At 47.2% G+C, this 17,914-nt stretch overlaps 1 protein-coding gene across 1 annotated transcript in view; it reads right to left on the reverse strand.

Annotated features, from left to right (window-relative positions):
• Nucleotides 1-16,155, reverse strand: part of TNFRSF21 (TNF receptor superfamily member 21) — a 75,799-nt gene extending 59,644 nt beyond the window's left edge. The window contains exon 1 of the mRNA XM_084889828.1: nucleotides 15,589-16,155. Within this exon, the coding sequence (XP_084745954.1) occupies nucleotides 15,589-15,678 (90 nt within the window). The 5' untranslated portion in view covers nucleotides 15,679-16,155. The remainder of the gene's footprint in view (nucleotides 1-15,588) is intronic.
• Between the last annotated feature and the right edge of the window lie 1,759 nt (nucleotides 16,156-17,914).

Genomic DNA, 17,914 nt, shown 5'->3' on the forward strand with positions numbered 1-17,914 from the left:
CAACCGGTGATGCCAACTCAGGCACTAATCCTATACAAATAACCAGGTTGGCAGCAGAGGAAACCTAAAAGGTCTTCCATTTCTCAGGAGAAGTGAGTAGAAACCACACGGTTAAGCAGAACCCGTGTCACACTGTTACTCACTAAGCAAATATTTGTCAAAATGACCCAAGTAGCAGGCAAGCAAAGTAACCATTCCCTATTTATAACGTTGCAGTCGGCAAGCGTATCTTTCCACCTTACCGTGGCACCACTGCCCGTCACAGTCACACCATAGGAAAATGCTTGCCAATGACTCCACGCCCTCCCCTTGCAACCCACACACACAGGTTGCTCATGCTTTCCAATGGGCGGTTTGGGCTAAACCTCCAAGGGCCATCCTAGGGCAGACGTGCTCTTTGGATGGCGAGAGAACGTTCAACTCTCGAGTAAAACCGTCCTCTTCACAGAAAACAAAATTCCAGTAAATTAAGGTTACTCATCCCCCTACCCGCAACTTGGCAGAAACGGCAGCGTGTATGCCACCACCGTGGCCTAGATTTGAGTCCTCTGCTCAGCAGTCGCCAGCTGCTTCACTATAACCTCGCTTGCATCTCATTCCTTCTGTGTAAAAGGGGGCTAATAATCTACTCCATGGATGTGTAAGATTAACTGAGGTCATTTTTATCAGCATCCGTGATGATTAACATGAGCAGCCCCCATATCCTTCCCCTCTGAGTTCTCAGCGCTAACGCCCTCCTGAATCCACGGCTGCTCTCTTTTGATCACAGGACTCATGGCCTCACTCCTCTCTCCTAAATCCATGCCAGTCGTTGTCCTCCTCCCAAAAGAGCTCTGCAAGTGGCTCCAAGTGACGGAGCCACCAGGCAATTCTGGTGGCAGAAGAGCAAGTGGAAAATTATAGAAAGATCAGATAATGAGCCTTGTTAGGGCTTAGTTTCCTAAATCCCTCTCTTGTTTCTTTCTCTTTTTTTTCTTGAAAACAAACCCTTAGACATAATTTTTGAATATTCTAAAGAGAAGATGGGGCTATCGCTCAGTGCTCTCACCACCCACCCACACCCTGCCCAGGCCTGCCCTCTCTGAGGTCCCTCTGAGCACAACTTACCCACCACTGCAAACATCTGTCACCTCCAACACCAGGATGTTGACATGTGAAAACAAAAAATGTAGATAGCCAGATTCTAGGGAGCATGAACCACTCCCGGCAGCCTTTGAGATCACCACTCTGAATCAACAGCCTAACCCCCGCGAGCCCCACCTCCCTCAGCCCCAAACCCAGCACACACGGACATCTGCCAGGTTGCTCCTAGATGATGACCTCTGCCCAGCTACTCTTGGATTTGGGCTGTAAATGGGAGGTGGTAGGAAAGCCAGGTGGCAGCATTCACGCCAATTTAGGATTCCTGTTTATTTTCAGTATTTGACAAATACAAACACGGGGGCCAGGCTAGTGTTTATTCACGATCTCACTCCTATTCCTAAAGAATCAAGGCTCAGCAGCTGCTCTTCCAGCAGCCACAAAGCCCCAGGATCCAGCTAACGCTAAATGAAGATTCAATGTGGGGAACCCATTGATTCTTCTGATGGCTCCAGTTTTCATTCTGTCAAGAATGGTCCTGACCGAGTCTGCTCCAAATGGTCATGGACATGTGCCCAGAGGTAGCGAGGCGACCAGAGTTCTTCCTGCCACAGAAGAGAAGCACCTGAATGTGCCAGGAAGTTGCCAGTGACCTGGCGCTATCAGAATTTGCCTGACCTGCTTGGGGTTAGAGGGCCAGCAGAGTATTATTGCTTACTGGACTGTAAGCTTCTAAATATCCATAATGAAAAGTCACGTTGAGGGGGCAGGGGAAGGTTAGAGGTGGGAGAGGGGTTAGAGGTGGAAGAGGGCATATAGGAGATAAAGGGTAATAGAAAAAATAAATAAATAACATAAAATAAAAAGAGAAGTCACTTAGTTCAAGTCTGATGATATATCTGACCATTTCCCATATTAAAAAAAAAAAATCCTATACAATAAAAGCCTAAGTGTCCGACCCTTTGTTCCACCATCTGACCAGTTGCTACGATGTGCACTGACCACTAGAGAGCAGATACTCCAACTGGTAGGTTAGCTTGCTGCTAAGGTCCAGCCGATTGGGACTGGGCAAGATAGTCCAGACACTCCCTGGATCCCTCCCTGGCCTCTAAAAAATTTCTTTAACTAATTTCCTTTCAATGTGCATGAATTCATGCACCGGGTCTCTAGTAATTTAATAAAGTTTACATAAGACAATTAAGTATAGTTTACATGTTTTATAAAGGGCCAGTTTTGAGGCTCTCAGTAGTGAGATATGGTTTAAGCTCCAACTGCCCTCTAACTTGTCCAGAATGAAGTTAATTTTTGTTGTTGTTGTTTTATTTTGTATTAATCCTCACCCGAGGATATTTTTCCATTGACTTTTAGAGAGAGTGGAAGAGACGGGTACAGACAGAGAGAAACACGGATGTGAGAGAGACACATCGACCTGTTGCCTCCCACACGAGCCCGGACCTGAGCCGGGACTCAAGCCTGCAGCAACACCAATTTGCAACTTGCCTACACAGTCTCCAAAGAGGCTTTACCTCTCACCTTCACGGACTGAATCAAGTGTAAAGTTCAAGTGTGATGTCTCCACCTTCTGATCTATGATGCAGAAAGTACACACATCACCTGCTGGAGTCGGCCCAGCAGCTCACACCTACTTGCCCTTATCCAAAAAGGACGTACCCCGAGAGAGGGGCCTTCTGCAAACTGTCCTGGAAAACATGGCATAACTGTGCACACCAAATCCGGCTATTTCATAGACTTTGTCCTTACCTCCAGATTAAACCACACTAACATACGTAATTTACCCAATTGGTAGATCTGCCTACTTAGTCGCGAGGGTTTTCTCCATTTAAATTAGTACACATCCTATTAAAAAGGAATTTTTTTTTTTCTTGTTGATTTTAGTTTGCTTATGTATTTTATTTACACTGGAGGGTTTTGGGGTTTTTTTGTGTTTTTTTTTCTTTTGGGCTGGACCTGAGGCAGATTCATCCATATGCCTTTAGAAACAGTTTGGATAAAAAAGCAAGCTTGAGCCGTAACTGGTTTGGCTCAGTGGATAGAGTGTCAGCCTGTAGACTCAAGGGCCCCAGGCTTGATTCCGGTCAGGGGCATGTGCCTTGGTTGCAGGCACATCCCAAGTGGGGGGTGTACAGGAGGCAGCTGATTGGTGTTTCTCTCTCATTGATGTTTCTAACTCTCTGTCCCTCTCCCTTCCTCTCTTTAAAAAAAAAAAAATCAATAAAAAATATATTTTTTTCAAAAAAGCAAGCTTGATCACGTTCTATATATTTGACAACAGGGATGGAGATTCCCGGGCTAAGTCAGAGGTCCTGCCTTTCAGCCCAGGCCTGCCTTACCCTTCTGCTGACTAGAGGCCTCTTTCCCTGCTGAGGCTAATGTATGTCCTTCTGAAACTTGGCAGATTTTTCTTTCTCTGACTTGCAGACTAACAGCCAAATTTACTTCAGGTTTTTAAAGGTTTTGCCATCAATCACATTGTGTGCTTTGCTTTTTGTACATTCATCCGCTGATTCAAGAGAGTGAAATCCACCCAGCACGACTGATGGCCAGGCACACTCTATATCCCGTACAAACGGTACAGACGGGCAAGATCCAAATTCTTGCTCATCCCCGGTTCCCACTGCCTCTCACAGAGAACATGTTCAATGTAGGCTGACATGAAAAATGAGTTGCTTTCCCAATCTCGATTGGTTTATTTCCCCTTCAGGTTGGTTTCCCTTCCAGTTTTCACAATCTAGGAGTCTGGAGTTAAGGTACACAAGAAGGAGAAAAATCTTTTAGATATAATGTCAGCTCTGATTCAAAGTTCTATCTGAACGTGCCACCAAGTCCAGGTCAGGACTTCAGCCCCCAACTCCCAGACCACGCCATGCCTGCCTAGTCAAACAGCCAAATCAAGTGCCAAGATACTGATAATTAACCTTGATAAACGAAGGTCAGGAGCTGGACATTTAGTCACAACAACAGTGACAAACACTAATACCTGGTGCTTTCTAGGCTAGCACACAGCTGAACAGGCTCTTACAGAGAATGTCCCTCTCTCTGGAATTCATGATGCATGCAGAATAGTGCTTTCCAAAATTTCAGACCTCATTTCTTTGTCAGTGGCTCCCTTTTCTTCAGACTGCCCCACTGCCAACATTCTATCATCCAATCAAAGCCAGTTCCCTGAGGGCAAAAGATATCTCTGAGTGAGTTGTTTCATATTAAGCAAGCTCTTCGAGGGCATTCCTCAACACTAGTACAAACCCAAAGGTCTCACTTATCTTCTCTACAAACTTTTGGCGGGGAACACTTAATATTTTGTCTTTCAGTTTATGGTTGACTTTCCAAAATCACGCAAACACAATTCATCAGGAGCAGAAGTGCAAGCAGCAAGAACACCTCCTTCCAAAGGCGCTCATGTAATTTTCATTAATGTTTTGCAACAAATCAAACCACCAATCTCAGCTTTCCCCCAGTGAGCCTTCTCTGTGGTGACATTTCACCATCTGGCAATTTGTAGTTATGAAATAGAGTGGCACAGGGCTGGGGGCTAGGCAGTCCTGGGGTCCAGACACAGTGCCATCACGGGGAGCTGTGTGGACCAGCACAAGCCAATGACGTTTTTGCCCCTCCATTTTCTCACCTGTAGAACAGAGAGCATAGCACAGGCTCCACAGAGATGTTGAAAGTAAATAAGGAACTGTGTATAAAGCACCTAACACATCATACTTTTTATATATCATCATGACATAACATAGTAAAAAGCTAGGAAAATTCCAGGACAAGTGGATCGGGAAACTAAGATAGTTAAAAAGCAGTTTGCAGCCACCTAGGAAATCCTACGCTCCCCTGAACCCAAAATACCTAAAAGTAAATGGTTTGCACTCCTCCTCTCCAACCAGAGGGTAGTAACTTAAATCTTCCTACTCAGGGAGAGATGTAACAGAAACCCAATTAAGGTCCACTTGCCAACCACACCAAGGACAGACAAATGAAGAGAATAAGAATCATATTGGTACATCAGTATAAAGCTGAAGAATACTCTATTGACCCTCCCCTAAGTCCTCCCCTAAATATCCAGCCTTTAAAACCCCTGAAAACAAAGATCCCAGGGTGCTCTCCCTCCAGGGAGCCTACCAGTGCCATTCCCTTCTCCCTCTCATTCCCCACAGGAATATATCCCCTAAATTCCAAGGAACCCCACTAGACTTGCAACCAGGGGAGCACTGGGCAGGGACAGCTTCACCAAGGCTTCACACCTAAACCTTTCTCCAAGACCCCCTTTTCTCTGACTTCCCAGTGAGCCAAAGCTGCCCAGGCTCGGCTCCCCTGTTGCTTCTTCTATGCCCTTCCTTGTTTCATTGCTCTAAATGTATTTTTCCTGTGGACAATAAATTCTTTCTTGCTTTTCTACACTGGAGATCTCACTATCTCACCAGTAATAATCCTCAGTTTATTTTGTTCATTTAGATTCTAGGTATGAATGACTGGCTTATTTCACTGAGCATAATACTCTTTAGATCCCTCCATGCTGTCTCAAAGGGTAAGAGGTCTTTCTTTTTTACTGCTGCATAGTATTCCATGGTTTAAATCACATATGTCAAACACAAGGCCCGCGGGCCAAATCCAGCCCGCCAGGCCTTGCAATGTGGCCCGCACCGCGCTGTCATCACTGCACTCCGCTGTCAGTTTATGACATTGTCAGTTTATGACTGTTCAGTAAACCATTCGGCCCGCGATTTAGGCTGGATTTTAGATTTTGGCCCCTTCTCTGATTGAGTTCGACACCCCTAGTTTAAATGAACCACCACTTTATCAACTCATCTACTGATGGGCACCTGGGCTGTTTCCAGAACTTAGCTATTGTAAAATGTGCTGCTATGAACACAGGGGTGCATACATTCTTTTTGATCAGTGTTTTGGGTCTCTTATGATATAACTAAATAACTAAAAGTAATAACTAAAAGTAGGATCATTGGGTCAAGTGGCAATTCTATATATATTATACTTTTTGAGAAAATTCCATAGTGTTTTCCAAAATGGCTACACCAGTCTGCATTTCCACCAGCTGTGTACTAGAGATCTCTTTTCTCCACATCCTCACCAGCACTTGTCATTTGTTGATGATAACCATTCTGACAGGTGGGAGGTGATACCTCATTGTCCTTTTAATTTGCATCTATCTACTGATCAGTGACTTTGAGCATTTTTTTTTTTTTCATGTCTCTTGGCCATCTGTAAATCCACTTTGAAAAAGTGTCTATTTAGGTTCTTTGCCCATTTCTTAATTGGATTGTCTTTCTTTTGTTAAGCTGTATGAGTTCCTTATATAGTTTGGATATTAACCATTTATCAGCTGTACCATTGCCAAATATGTTCTCCCATATAGTGAGTACCCTTTTCAATTTGTTGGTGGTTTCTTTTGCTGTACAGCAGCTTTTTATTGTTAGGTAGTCCCATTTGTTTATTTTATCCTTAGTTTCCTTTGCCCTAGGACCTTGGTTGGCAAACTGCGGCTCTCAAGCCACATGCGGCTCTTTGGCCCCTTGAGTGTGGCTCTTTCACAAAATACCATGGCCTGAATGAATCTATTTTGAGAAGAGGCATTAGAAAAAGTTTAAGTTTAAAAAATTTGACTCTCAAAAGAAATTTCAACCGTTGTACTGTTGATCTTTGGCTATGTTGACTAGTGAGTTTGCCGACCACTGCCCTAGGAAATATTTCCATAAACAGATTGCTATAAAAGATGTCTGAGTTTTTGCTGCCTATGGTTTCTTCTAAGATTTTTATGGTTTCACAACTTACATTTGTCTTTTATCCTTTTTGAGTTTAATCTTGTGTATGGTATAAGTTGGTGGTCTAGTTTCAAATGTGGCACGTATCTGTCCAATTTTCACAACAGCATCTATTGAAGAGAATATCTTGACTCCATTTTAGCCTCCTTTGTCAAATATTAACTGAGCACAATGGCTTGGGTCAATTTCTGGGGTCTATGTTCTGTTCCATTAATCTATATGCCTGTTCTTGTGCCAGTATCAGGCTGTTTTGATTATGGTGGCTTTGAAGTATAACTTGATATCTGGAATTGTGATCCCTCCAACTTTATTCTTCTTTCTCAAGATTGTTGTGACTATCTGGGGTCTTTTTTGGTTCCATATAAATTTTTGGAGTGTTTGTTCTAGATCTGTGAAATATACTATTGGTATTTTAATAGGGATTGCTTTGGGTAGTATGGACATTTTAATGATGCTAATTCTACCAATCCATGAACACAGTATATTCTTCCACTTGTTATATCTTCCTCTATGTCTTCTTTCAATATCCTGCAGTTTTCCTAGTACAAGTCTTTTACCTCCTTGGTTAAGTTTATTCCTAAGTATCTTAAGTTTTTTGTTGCAATGGTAAATGGTATTATTGGTTTAGTTTTTCTTTCTAAGAATTCTTTATTGGAGTATGAAAAAGCCATCAATTTTGGGATGTTAATTTGTATGCCACTACATTGCCAAATTCATTTATTAAATCTAGTAGTTTTTGGTGGAGCCTTCAGAGTTTTCAATGTACAATATCATGTCATCTGCAAATAATGAGTTTTACCTTCTCCTTTCCAATTTGGATGTCTTTTATTACCTATTGTCTGATTACTGTGGCTAGTACTTCCAGTACATGTTGAATAAGAGTGGTGAAATTCCCACTCTGCTGAGTTTTTAATAAAAAAAAGTGGATATTGAAATGTGTTGAATATATTTCCTGCGTCTATTGATATAATCATGTTTTTTCTCTTTTAGTATGTTTTAGTATATCACATTTAATGATTGGTGAATATTGTGCCAGCTTTGCATCCTTAGAATAAATCCCACCTGGTCATGGTGTATGATCACTTTAACATATTGGCAGATCCTTTTCTCTAATATTTTGTTGAGAATTGTTCATCAGGGATATTGACCTGTAATTGTCTTTCTTTGTAGTGTTTTTAACTGGTTTTGGAATGAGGATAATACTGGCCTTGTAAAAAGAGCTTAGAAGTCTTCCCTCCTTTTTAATTTTTGCAATTAGTTTGAGAAGGATGGGTGTTAGATCTTCTTTGTTTGGTAAAACTCACCTGGGAAGCCATTCAGTTCAGGATTTTTGTTTGCTGGGAGATTTTTTATTACTGCTTCTATTTCATTAGCTGTTAGTCTATTCCGGTTTTCTGATTCTTCCTGATTCGGTTTTGAAAGATTGTATGCTTCTAGGAATTTATCCATTTCACCCACACTGTCTAATTTGTTGGCACAGTGTTCATAATGTTGTTTTTTTTACAATCCTTTGTATTTCTAGGTTAGTTGTTCACCTGTTGTTCACCTCTTTCACTTCTGATTTTATTTGGGCCCTCTCTCTTTGTTTTTTTATGAGTCTTGTTAACAGTTCACCAACCTTGTTTATCTTTTCAAAGAACCAGCTCTTGGTTTCATTGATTTTTTTTTTGCAATGTTTTTTAGTTTTATGTCATTTATTTTTGCTCTAATCTTTATTACTTCATTCCTTCTATGTACTCTGGGTTTCTCTTGTGGTTCTCTTTCTAATTATTTAAATTGTAAGATTAAATACTTTATTAATTTTTCTTGTGGTTTTTTTTGTTTGTTTGTTTGTTTTTTGGTGTTTTTTTGTGTGTTTTTTTTTTAGATAGGCCTGTAGTGCTATGAACTTCCCTCTCAGGACTGTTTTTGCTGAATCTCAGAGATTTTGGGTTGTTGTGTGTTCATTTCCATTTGTTTTTTAGGAATCTTTTTATTTAATTCTTGATCTCCTTGATAACCCATTCATTGTTTATTAACATGTTATTTAGCCTCCATGTGTCTGAATATTTTTGACTGTTTTTACTACAGTTGATTTCTAATTTAATTCCACTGTGATTTGAGAAGATACTTGGTATGCTTTCAATCTTCTTGAACTTGTACAGATTTGTTTTGTGTCCTAACATGTGATCTATCTTTGAGAATGAACAGTGTGCACTTGAGAAGAATGTAGATTCTGCAGCTTTGGGATGAAGTGTTCCATAAATGTCAATGAAATTCATCTGACTCCATGTATTTAGTCACTGTTTCCTTGTTAAGTTTTTGTCTGGAAGATCTATCCAGTGAGGTCAGTGGGGGTGTTAAAGTACTATACTATGACTGTATTGCTGTCAATCTCTCCTTTAAAATCCTCTAGAAGTTTTCTTATATATTTAGGTGCTGCTATTTGGGGTACATATGTTTCCCAGGATTATATCCTCTTATTGTATCTACCCCTTTAATATTATGTAGTGATCTTTGTTGTCTCTTATGATGGCCTTCATTTTAAAATCTATTTTGTCAGATGTGAGTATTCCTACTCGAGCTTTTTCCCCCCCATTTGCATGGATATATCTTTTAATCCGTTCACTCTCATCCAGTATGAGTCTTTTGTTCAAAGGTGGCTCTCTTGTAGACAGCAAATAATTGGGTCATATTTTTTTTTATTCATTCAGCTACCCTATATTTTTTTGCTTGGAGCATTTAACCCATTTAAATTTAAGGTTATTATTGATAGGTACTTATTTATTACCATTTTAATTCTGTATTCTGGAGTGTTTCTCTTTCTCTCTCCCTTTCTCCCTTTCTCCCTTTCTCCCTTTCTCCCGTTCTCCCGTTCTCCCTTTCTCCCTTTCTCTCTCTCTCTCCCTTTCTTTCTCTCTCCCTCTCTCTCTCTCTCTCTCTCTCTCTCTCTCTCTCTCTCTCTCTCTCTCTCTCTCTCTCTCTCTCTCTCTCTCTCTCTCTCTCCCCTTCTCTTTTCTTCTCATTACAGCAGTCCCATCAGCATTCCTTGCAGTGCTGATTAAGTGCTGATAAACTCCTTAGCCTTTTGTGTCTAGGAAGCTCTTTATTTCACCAACTATTTTGAATGATAGCCTTATTGGATATATTAATCTTGGTTTCAGATCCTTGCTATTCATTAAATTGAATACTTCATGCCATTCCCTTCTGGCCTGTAGAGTTTCTTTTTTTTTTTTTTTTTTTTTTTTTAATCAATCTTTATTGTTCATATTATTACAAAGGTTCCTCATTTCTTCCCCCCTCCACCAGGTTCCCACCCCACCCTCTGCCCCCTCCCCATCCCCCATTGTCCTCATCCATAGGTGCACAGTTTATGTTCAGTCTCTTCCTCCCTCCCTTTCCCCGATAGTAAATCCCTTTTCAGATAGTAAATCTGTTACTTAGCATTTTCTCATATCAATAATACCTCCACATGCCCAATGATACACTTCACACAAAAGACATTTTCAAATAGGTCAACCAGCCTCATCCAGGCCCCACCCAAGGCACTCCCAGATCAACACCCCAGCGCTATACTAACTCAACACATCCAGATCTAAGCCTTCATCACTTGATTCAGCAGACCCTCAAGTTCCCGCAAAAGTTTCCAGCCATGTCTGAGAGGCAGCCGTGGGCAGGTACAGGCGAGGAGCGAGCTGTTTCGGGCCTGGCTGCTCCGGGCCTGGCCTCTGTTGCTCTGGTTCGTTCCACAACCAGCTGCTCCGGGTCTGGTCACTGCCGCTCCCGACCTAGTTGCTCTGGACTTGGCTGTTGCTGCTACAGGCCTGGCCGCACCCGACCCGGCTGCTCTGGGACCGGTTGCTCCGGTCCCGGCCGCTCCAGGCCTGGCCGCTCCCAGCCTGTCAGCCGCTGCTCCTGGCCTGGCCGCACCAGACCCGGCTGCTCCGGGCCTGGCCGCTCCCAGCCTGGCAGCTGCTGCTCCTGGCCTGGCCGCACCAGACCCGGCTGCTCCGGGCCTGGCCGCTCCCAGCCTGGCAGCTGCTGTTCCGGGCCTGGCCGCACCAGACCCGGCTGCTCCGGGCCTGGCCGCTCCCAGCCTGGCAGTCGCTGCTCCGGGCCTGGCCGCACCAGACCCGGCTGCTCCGGGCCTGGCCGCTCCCAGCCTGGCAGCTGCTGCTCCGGGCCTGGCCGCTCCCAGCCTGGCAGCCGCTGCTCCTGGCCTGGCCGCACCAGACCCGGCTGCTCCGGGCCTGGCCGCTCCCAGCCTGGCAGTCGCTGCTCCGGGCCTGGCTGCACCAGACCCGGCTGCTCCGGGCCTGGCCGCTCCCAGCCTGGCAGCTGCTGCTCCGGGCCTGGCCGCTCCCAGCCTGGCAGCCGCTGCTCCTGGCCTGGCCGCACCAGACCCGGCTGCTCCGGGCCTGGCCGCTCCCAGCCTGGCAGCCGCTGCTCCGGGCCTGGCCGCACCAGACCCGGCTGCTCCGGGCCTGGCCGCTCCCAGCCTGGCAGCCGCTGCTCCGGGCCTGGCCGCACCAGACCCGGCTGCTCCGGGCCTGGCCGCTCCCAGCCTGGCAGCCGCTGCTCCGGGCCTGGCCGCACCAGACCCGGCTGCTCCGGGCCTGGCCGCTCCCAGCCTGGCAGCCGCTGCTCCGGGCCTGGCCGCACCAGACCCGGCTGCTCCGGGCCTGGCCGCTCCCAGCCTGGCAGCCGCTGCTCCGGGCCTGGCCGCACCAGACCCGGCTGCTCCGGGCCTGGCCGCTCCCAGCCTGGCAGTCGCTGCTCCGGGCCTGGCCGCACCAGACCCGGCTGCTCCGGACCTGGCTGCTCCCAGCCTGGCAGCTGCTGCTCCGCTGGCCTGTAGAGTTTCTGATGAAAAATCAGCTGTCAGCCTTATGGGAGCTCCTTTGTAGCTAGCAAATTACTTTTCTCTCTGTCTTTAATATTTGGCATTTTAATTATGATGTGTCTGGGAGAGGGCGTGTTTGGGTTCTTCTTGCTTGGGACTCTTTGTGCCTCCTGAACTTATGTAACTTTCTCTTTCACAAGGTTAGGGAAGTTTCTGCCATTATTTTGTCAAACACATTCTCTATCCCTTGATTTCTTCTCCTTCTCTCCCTATTATATGAATATTGTTATATTTCCTGTTTTCCCACAGCTCCCTTAAGCTGTCCTCCTATTTAATTGTTTTGTTTTGTGGGGGGTTTTTTTGTTCTCTGATTGAGTGGTCTCTTTCCTACCCTGTCTTTTAATTCACTGATCTGATCTTCAACTTCTTCTAATCTGCTGTGTATTCCTTCCAATGTATTCTTTTAGTGCTATGTCATTATTCATTTCAGACGATTGTTTTTTTCATAGTTACTACAATATATCTCTACTCGTGCTGTTGAGCATCTTTGCCAACATTATTCTGAGCTCTATATTTGGAGTTTCTTATCCCTATTTCATTTAGCTTTTCTTCTGGAGAATTCTCTTATTCTTTAATTTAGGAGTTGTTATTCATGCTGGATTAGCCTTAGGCTATTGAACACAGGGTGGGGCAAGAGGTCTTCCATTTTAGCCGGTTTGGTTTGTGTCTATGTATTTGGTAGATCTGCTACAACTCTCAATCTCTAGTGCAGGACAATGTCAGACGTTGTTGGTTACTGACCCTGAGTACCCTGTTTGGACCTAACAGCAATCCACAGCTTGTGGTTCCTTCTGCTGGGGCTGCGTGTCTTTGGAAAGGACCGATGGGCACCAATGTCTGCTTTTCTTAGCCCAGAGCCTGAAAGGAGATCAGGCAAAGTCTCAAAGCCTTCAGAGATCTGCCTCTGCCTGCAGTCTGACTGTCAGGGTGGAGCAAGAGGTCTTCCAGCAGGCAGAACCTACCTGGATAGCAAAAGATCCATGGAGAAAAATGTCCTCTGCAGCATAAGGGAATGAATCAGCACAGAAAACCAGGGTGGCTACCCTCCAAAGCCCCCAGCCCTGGACTCTCCTCACACAGCTCCAGTCCACTCTGCCCACTCTCTGGCAGAGCCAAAGGTGAGTGGCTGCATACACAATTTTGTGCTTTGGCCCTTTAAGAGGGTGCCTGCATTTCCAGCCATCTCTTGCTGGCAGACAGCAATCCTGCTGCTTTTCACAGCCACATGTTTTGTGGGCACCTTTCCCAGTTCTGGCTCTCTGGGTTTTAGACCCCAGAGTTCTCAGTAGGAACCCCCACAGCTGAGATATCTCTCCGGGCCTTCAGCTGCTGTCTGTGGGAGCCTGGCCGGCCCTTTCACACCTCCACACTTCGTGCCAGTCTCCATGCAATCTTCACTTTCTGTCCTTGGTTCTCAGGGTTCTCTCCAGCTAGTCTTCGGTTGGTTTTTCAGGGTGTTTCTTTCTGTATTTTAGTTGTATTTCCAGTTTGGTCCTGGGTGAGTGTCAGTGTAGCTTCCACTTCCTCCACCACCATTTTTAAAACTTCGGGTTCATTACTTTTTAATCTAACAGCAATGTATGGATAAGGTCACAAACCTCCCAGTTCCTTCAGGAGCATCCTGAGCACCTGACAGGTTTACCTGGGCTCTGGGTCCTAGTGCCTGTCATTTTCTGTAGCCAAGAATCCAATGGGATAAATAATCCCTAGAACAATGTCATAAAATCATTTTATACTTTAACACCACCTGTCCTGAGGACTGGATCTTGCAGAATGGGGATATTAAAAATAAGATATTGCTCCCCACCCTGCTTGTGGGTTCCAGCACAGCCAGCCCCTCATAGTTCGGATACACCCTCTCAGTCACACTGTGGGACAAAGGGATCAACCCCAGGCCATTCCCTGAATTTAGTAAGAGCCTTTCTGTTATAGTTAGCAAGAGACCAAGGACTCCTCTTTTAGTTAACAGCTTGAGATCGCTTCTAAGCTCTGCTATCAATTTCATTTTTTAAAGAGATAGCCAAATTTAAATCTCAGGTCTTCAGTTACAAGTCTTAATATACTGTACTAAGTTTAGTGACTTAGAAAAAGGAGCTGGGATCTTTCTCATTTGGTTAAAGCAACCTAAATACTTAGATTACATCAAGACCTTACTTTAAGCACCTAACTCATACCAACAGGTAAAATAAATGAAATATTACATTGACTTAAGAGTTAACCTAGGAGCAGAATCTATGAGGAGAATAATACGTAATTAGGTGTGTCGGCGGGACAGATACACGTGGTGGGTAGAATAGTAGACCTAAGGCGGGCAAGGAGGACAGAGCTAGCTCCAATGACGGTAACGTTACTAATATGGATTTAGATGGGCTTCTCTCCACACCTAGACTGTCAACCCAGGTTTGCTGTTTGAAAGGGCCCCTTCCTGCTCCTTGTCCACACTTGTTTCTCAGACAGAAATCTTCACTTTGTCGTTACTATACATGGGCAGAAAAGAAAGAGTCTCTGAAGGGAGACTGGTACTTGCTTCATTATAAATGCTAACAGCACCAAACTTTCTTTAATCTCTCTCTTCGCCTTAAAACTCACACTCCCACAGGGAACCAGAGCGCCTGTAGGACGAATTCCAGGCCATAGCAACTGCGCTGGGATCTAAGCAGATCTTGGCTGACCAGGCATTAAACCCTTTCCAGCAGGAGACAGCAAGCCTGCCTTGAGGCTTTTTGGTTTTTTATGTTTTTGTTTGTTTGTTTGTTAGCTAAGAATCTCCATCTTCTCTGCAGAGACAGAAAGAGAGGCATGGGAAGCTGATGTTGGCTCCAGGGTTTGATTGATCTCAAAGGCATTTTCTTCACCTAACTCGCTTCCTCCCCTCTTACCATTTGGAAAGAAAAGGAAGGGATCTGGGGGAGTTTGGGATAAGTTTTGGGTCAAGGGTAGTTTCAGGCTTCGACCATGTAAGTGATCGAGGACTAGGTTCAGCGCATGCCATTGAGCTAACAGCAATTCATGTCCCGAAGAAGGAGCCTGCCCACCCTGCAGGGTCACCTGCCTGGCCGCAGGTACAGGAGGAATGGATAAGGATGGAGAGAATTCATCTTCCTTTATGTAGTTCTATCTCCCCCCCACTTTACCCCACTCAAGTGCCAGCTCTCCGGCTGGCTGAGAGCCGGCGCTCCGGAGGCGCCTGAGAGCGGGTCTGAGGGTTCTGTGTTCTCGGCGGGCAGAAACGGGGACCCACCCGAGCCCGGGAGCAGCGGCGGGGGAGGGGCGGCTCGCGCCCTGCGGGGGAATGCGAGGCGCGGGGCACCGGGCGGCCGGTCTCCGGCGTCCCCAGTGTCCGGCGCGCACCGGCACCATCTCCCGCTGCGGTAGCATCCCGACATGACACTGCGGCTGCAACAAAGCGCCGGCCGCCGCCAGCCCTCCGCACCCCACACCGCAGCCCCGGGCCCACCCCACCCGGAGCGAGCAGCGGCCGGAGGCTGGGGGAAAAGGAGAGGGGGGGAGAGAAGGTGGAGCATGAGGGGGTCGAATAGGGGAAAAGCCCTGAAATGCGCAGGCAGCCCGCACCTCTAGCGCCTCCTCCAACGAAGCCCGATGGCAAGGAAAACAACTCGCCTTCATCCCCTAGCCCCAGCTGCCACTTCGCCAAATAACCGATCGGAGACCCTCGGGTGGGTTGCCTTCCCTTGCAAGCTCCCCCTACCCCAGCCGCCTGACACCGCGCCCCCCGCGGTCCACGCCCGGGGACCCGCCCCGCCCCGCTCGCTCCGGGCGAGCGGCGCCTGCAGCCCGCGGTCCGGTCCTCCGGGCGGGCGCTGCGCTTACCAGGAGGAGGAGGCGGCTGGCGCTCATCGCGGCTCCGGCGCGGCGGCTGCAGGAGTCGAGGACTGGGCTGCGGCTCGCAGGGACCCCCATGGCCGAGCCGGGGACCCGCAAAGGCGCCCGCGGGAGCGCGCGGCTCTCCGGCGGCAGCTGGAATCGGCGGCCGCTTCTGCCCAGCGCCGCATCCACCGCCGCCTCCCCGGCCGGGAGCCCATCTACCTCCAGCAGCAGCCCATCGGCACTGCGGCAGCCGTGCGGCCGGGCCGTGGGGCCGAGGAGGGAGGGAGGCGGCGACGGAGAGGCTCTAGGGGCGCTCAGCACCTGCCCAGCAGCGGCGCGGCCGCCCGGGCGGGGAGAGACAGCCTGGGCTGCCACCGGCGCCTCCCCGAGCTCTGCTCCGAGAGCCGCTGCGGAGAACACGGGGAGAGGGCTGGGCGCGAGAGATCCAAGGAACCACTTCCCATAGCGAAGCCTCCAGGCGCTGCCAGCCACCCTCCTCCGCTGCCTGCACCCGCCGCCGGCGAGGGACTAAGTCGGTGGCCGCCAGGCGTGGGGGACACACGTGGTGGCGCCGAGGGGGCGGGGGGACCGGCCCTTTGTGACGTCACCCGGGAAGGGGAGGGTCTCTTCTGTAGGATCCCAAACGGGGAGGCTTTCCAGGAGGAACCAGGAGGACGAGGGTGCCGCTTGGCGTTCGCTGGGAAAACTGCAGCTGCTTTCGGACCCAGGGGGAAAAACTGGGTGTGCATGCCCACCCAGACAGACCACAAGCCCTTTTTCCTGGGGTGTTGCTGAGTAAATACATGGTATCCGCGACAGGCGCCTTTCTGCTGTTTCTGACTAAAGGATTAAAAGCAGCCGTCGAACATAAGCACTTAGATCGACTGGGTGTCAAAAACAGACTTAGTGAGTTGGTTCTCAAACTTGGCTGCGTTTTAGAATCACCTGGACAAATTAAAACATAGATTGTAGAGCAGTGTTTCCCAAACTTTTGACATATGTGTACCCCTTCTATAATTTTCGTAACGCTGAGTACCCCTCGTACTCATGAAAACGTAGAATTAGGCGTAGCTAAGCACGGTGCAGTGCATATCCCCACCAAACTCTGGTGCAACGCATATCCCCACCAAACTCTTCCCGTACCCCCGGGAGTACGGGTACCACACTTTGGGAAACACTGCTGTAGAGACCCAGTCTCACCCAGGAATTCTGATTTGGAATTTTAAAAGTTCTCCAGGTGATTTTAATGGGGGCCAAACTTGGAAAACGTCGGAGCTAACGAATGCAGCTAAGGAAATGCAGGTTAAGGATTCCAAACACCAAGGCCCTGCAGATGGCTCCATGGAGGGTCCCCGGGAGGCCTTAGAAATCCTTGACATGGCGGGCAGGTGCATTTTCCCAATGAAAGCACCCAGAGTTTTTGAATCAGATGGTCACAAGGATAAGAAACACCACCCCACCCCCCAAAAAGATATTAAAATGTTTCAGTCCAGTTCCCAATGTCTTTGTGCATGTGGATGGGTGAAGCAGTCAGAGCATCGTCCTGGATGACTGGCATCTCCCACATTGCTGGAGGTGAGAAAGTGGTACAGAATACTAAGAAGCTAGGAACATTTCAGGACACGTGTCTAGAACTTAGTTATTCATCATTCCTCTCCTTCAATCTGTCACCAAGACCGGCTAGTTCTATCTTAATCAATTCTAACCAATCCCTCTCTTCTTTCCCTGGCTCCTCTTCTGTATCCCCTCTGCTCTGGTCTAGGCCGCTCACGTAGATGGTTACACAAACCTCAAGATTGGCATCCCTGCCTCTCCTTTTGCCCTGACTTCTCAATCCTTAATCACTTCTTCAGACCCGAAGGAAAATGAACGTTTTAGAACCCAGAGCTGATCATGTTCTTTCCTCACCCAAAGCCAAACAAACACGTACAGATGTGGCACCTCGAGCCTTGACTTCTATATCCCAGCTTTGTTTCGCATCCCCACTACCTGCCGATCCCTGTGAACTGTGGGCTCACATACTAATCCCATTGGATCACTGTTCCTTAACTGCCTGGTCCCTTAACTACCTGGTCCCTGTCATACTTCCAGGCCTGTGTTAGGAGTTACTTTCTTTTTCTTGTCCCTCCTCTGCTTATTGACTTCTCACGAATCCACCCTTTAAGACCAGACTCAAGTGCTACCTCATCTGAGAAGCTTTTTCTAATGCCCTCTCTTCACTTCCTCTACCCTCCTTTAAAAAGGCTTCGTCGTTCCTTCCTCTAGTTTTCTTCCCACGGGTCTCTGTTAATAGCATGTATGACATTATACTAGGGTTCATTTACCTCTC

This window comes from Pipistrellus hanaki, assembly GCF_964339955.1.
Source record: "Pipistrellus hanaki genome assembly, chromosome: 7".
NCBI classification, from domain to species: domain Eukaryota; kingdom Metazoa; phylum Chordata; class Mammalia; order Chiroptera; family Vespertilionidae; genus Pipistrellus; species Pipistrellus hanaki.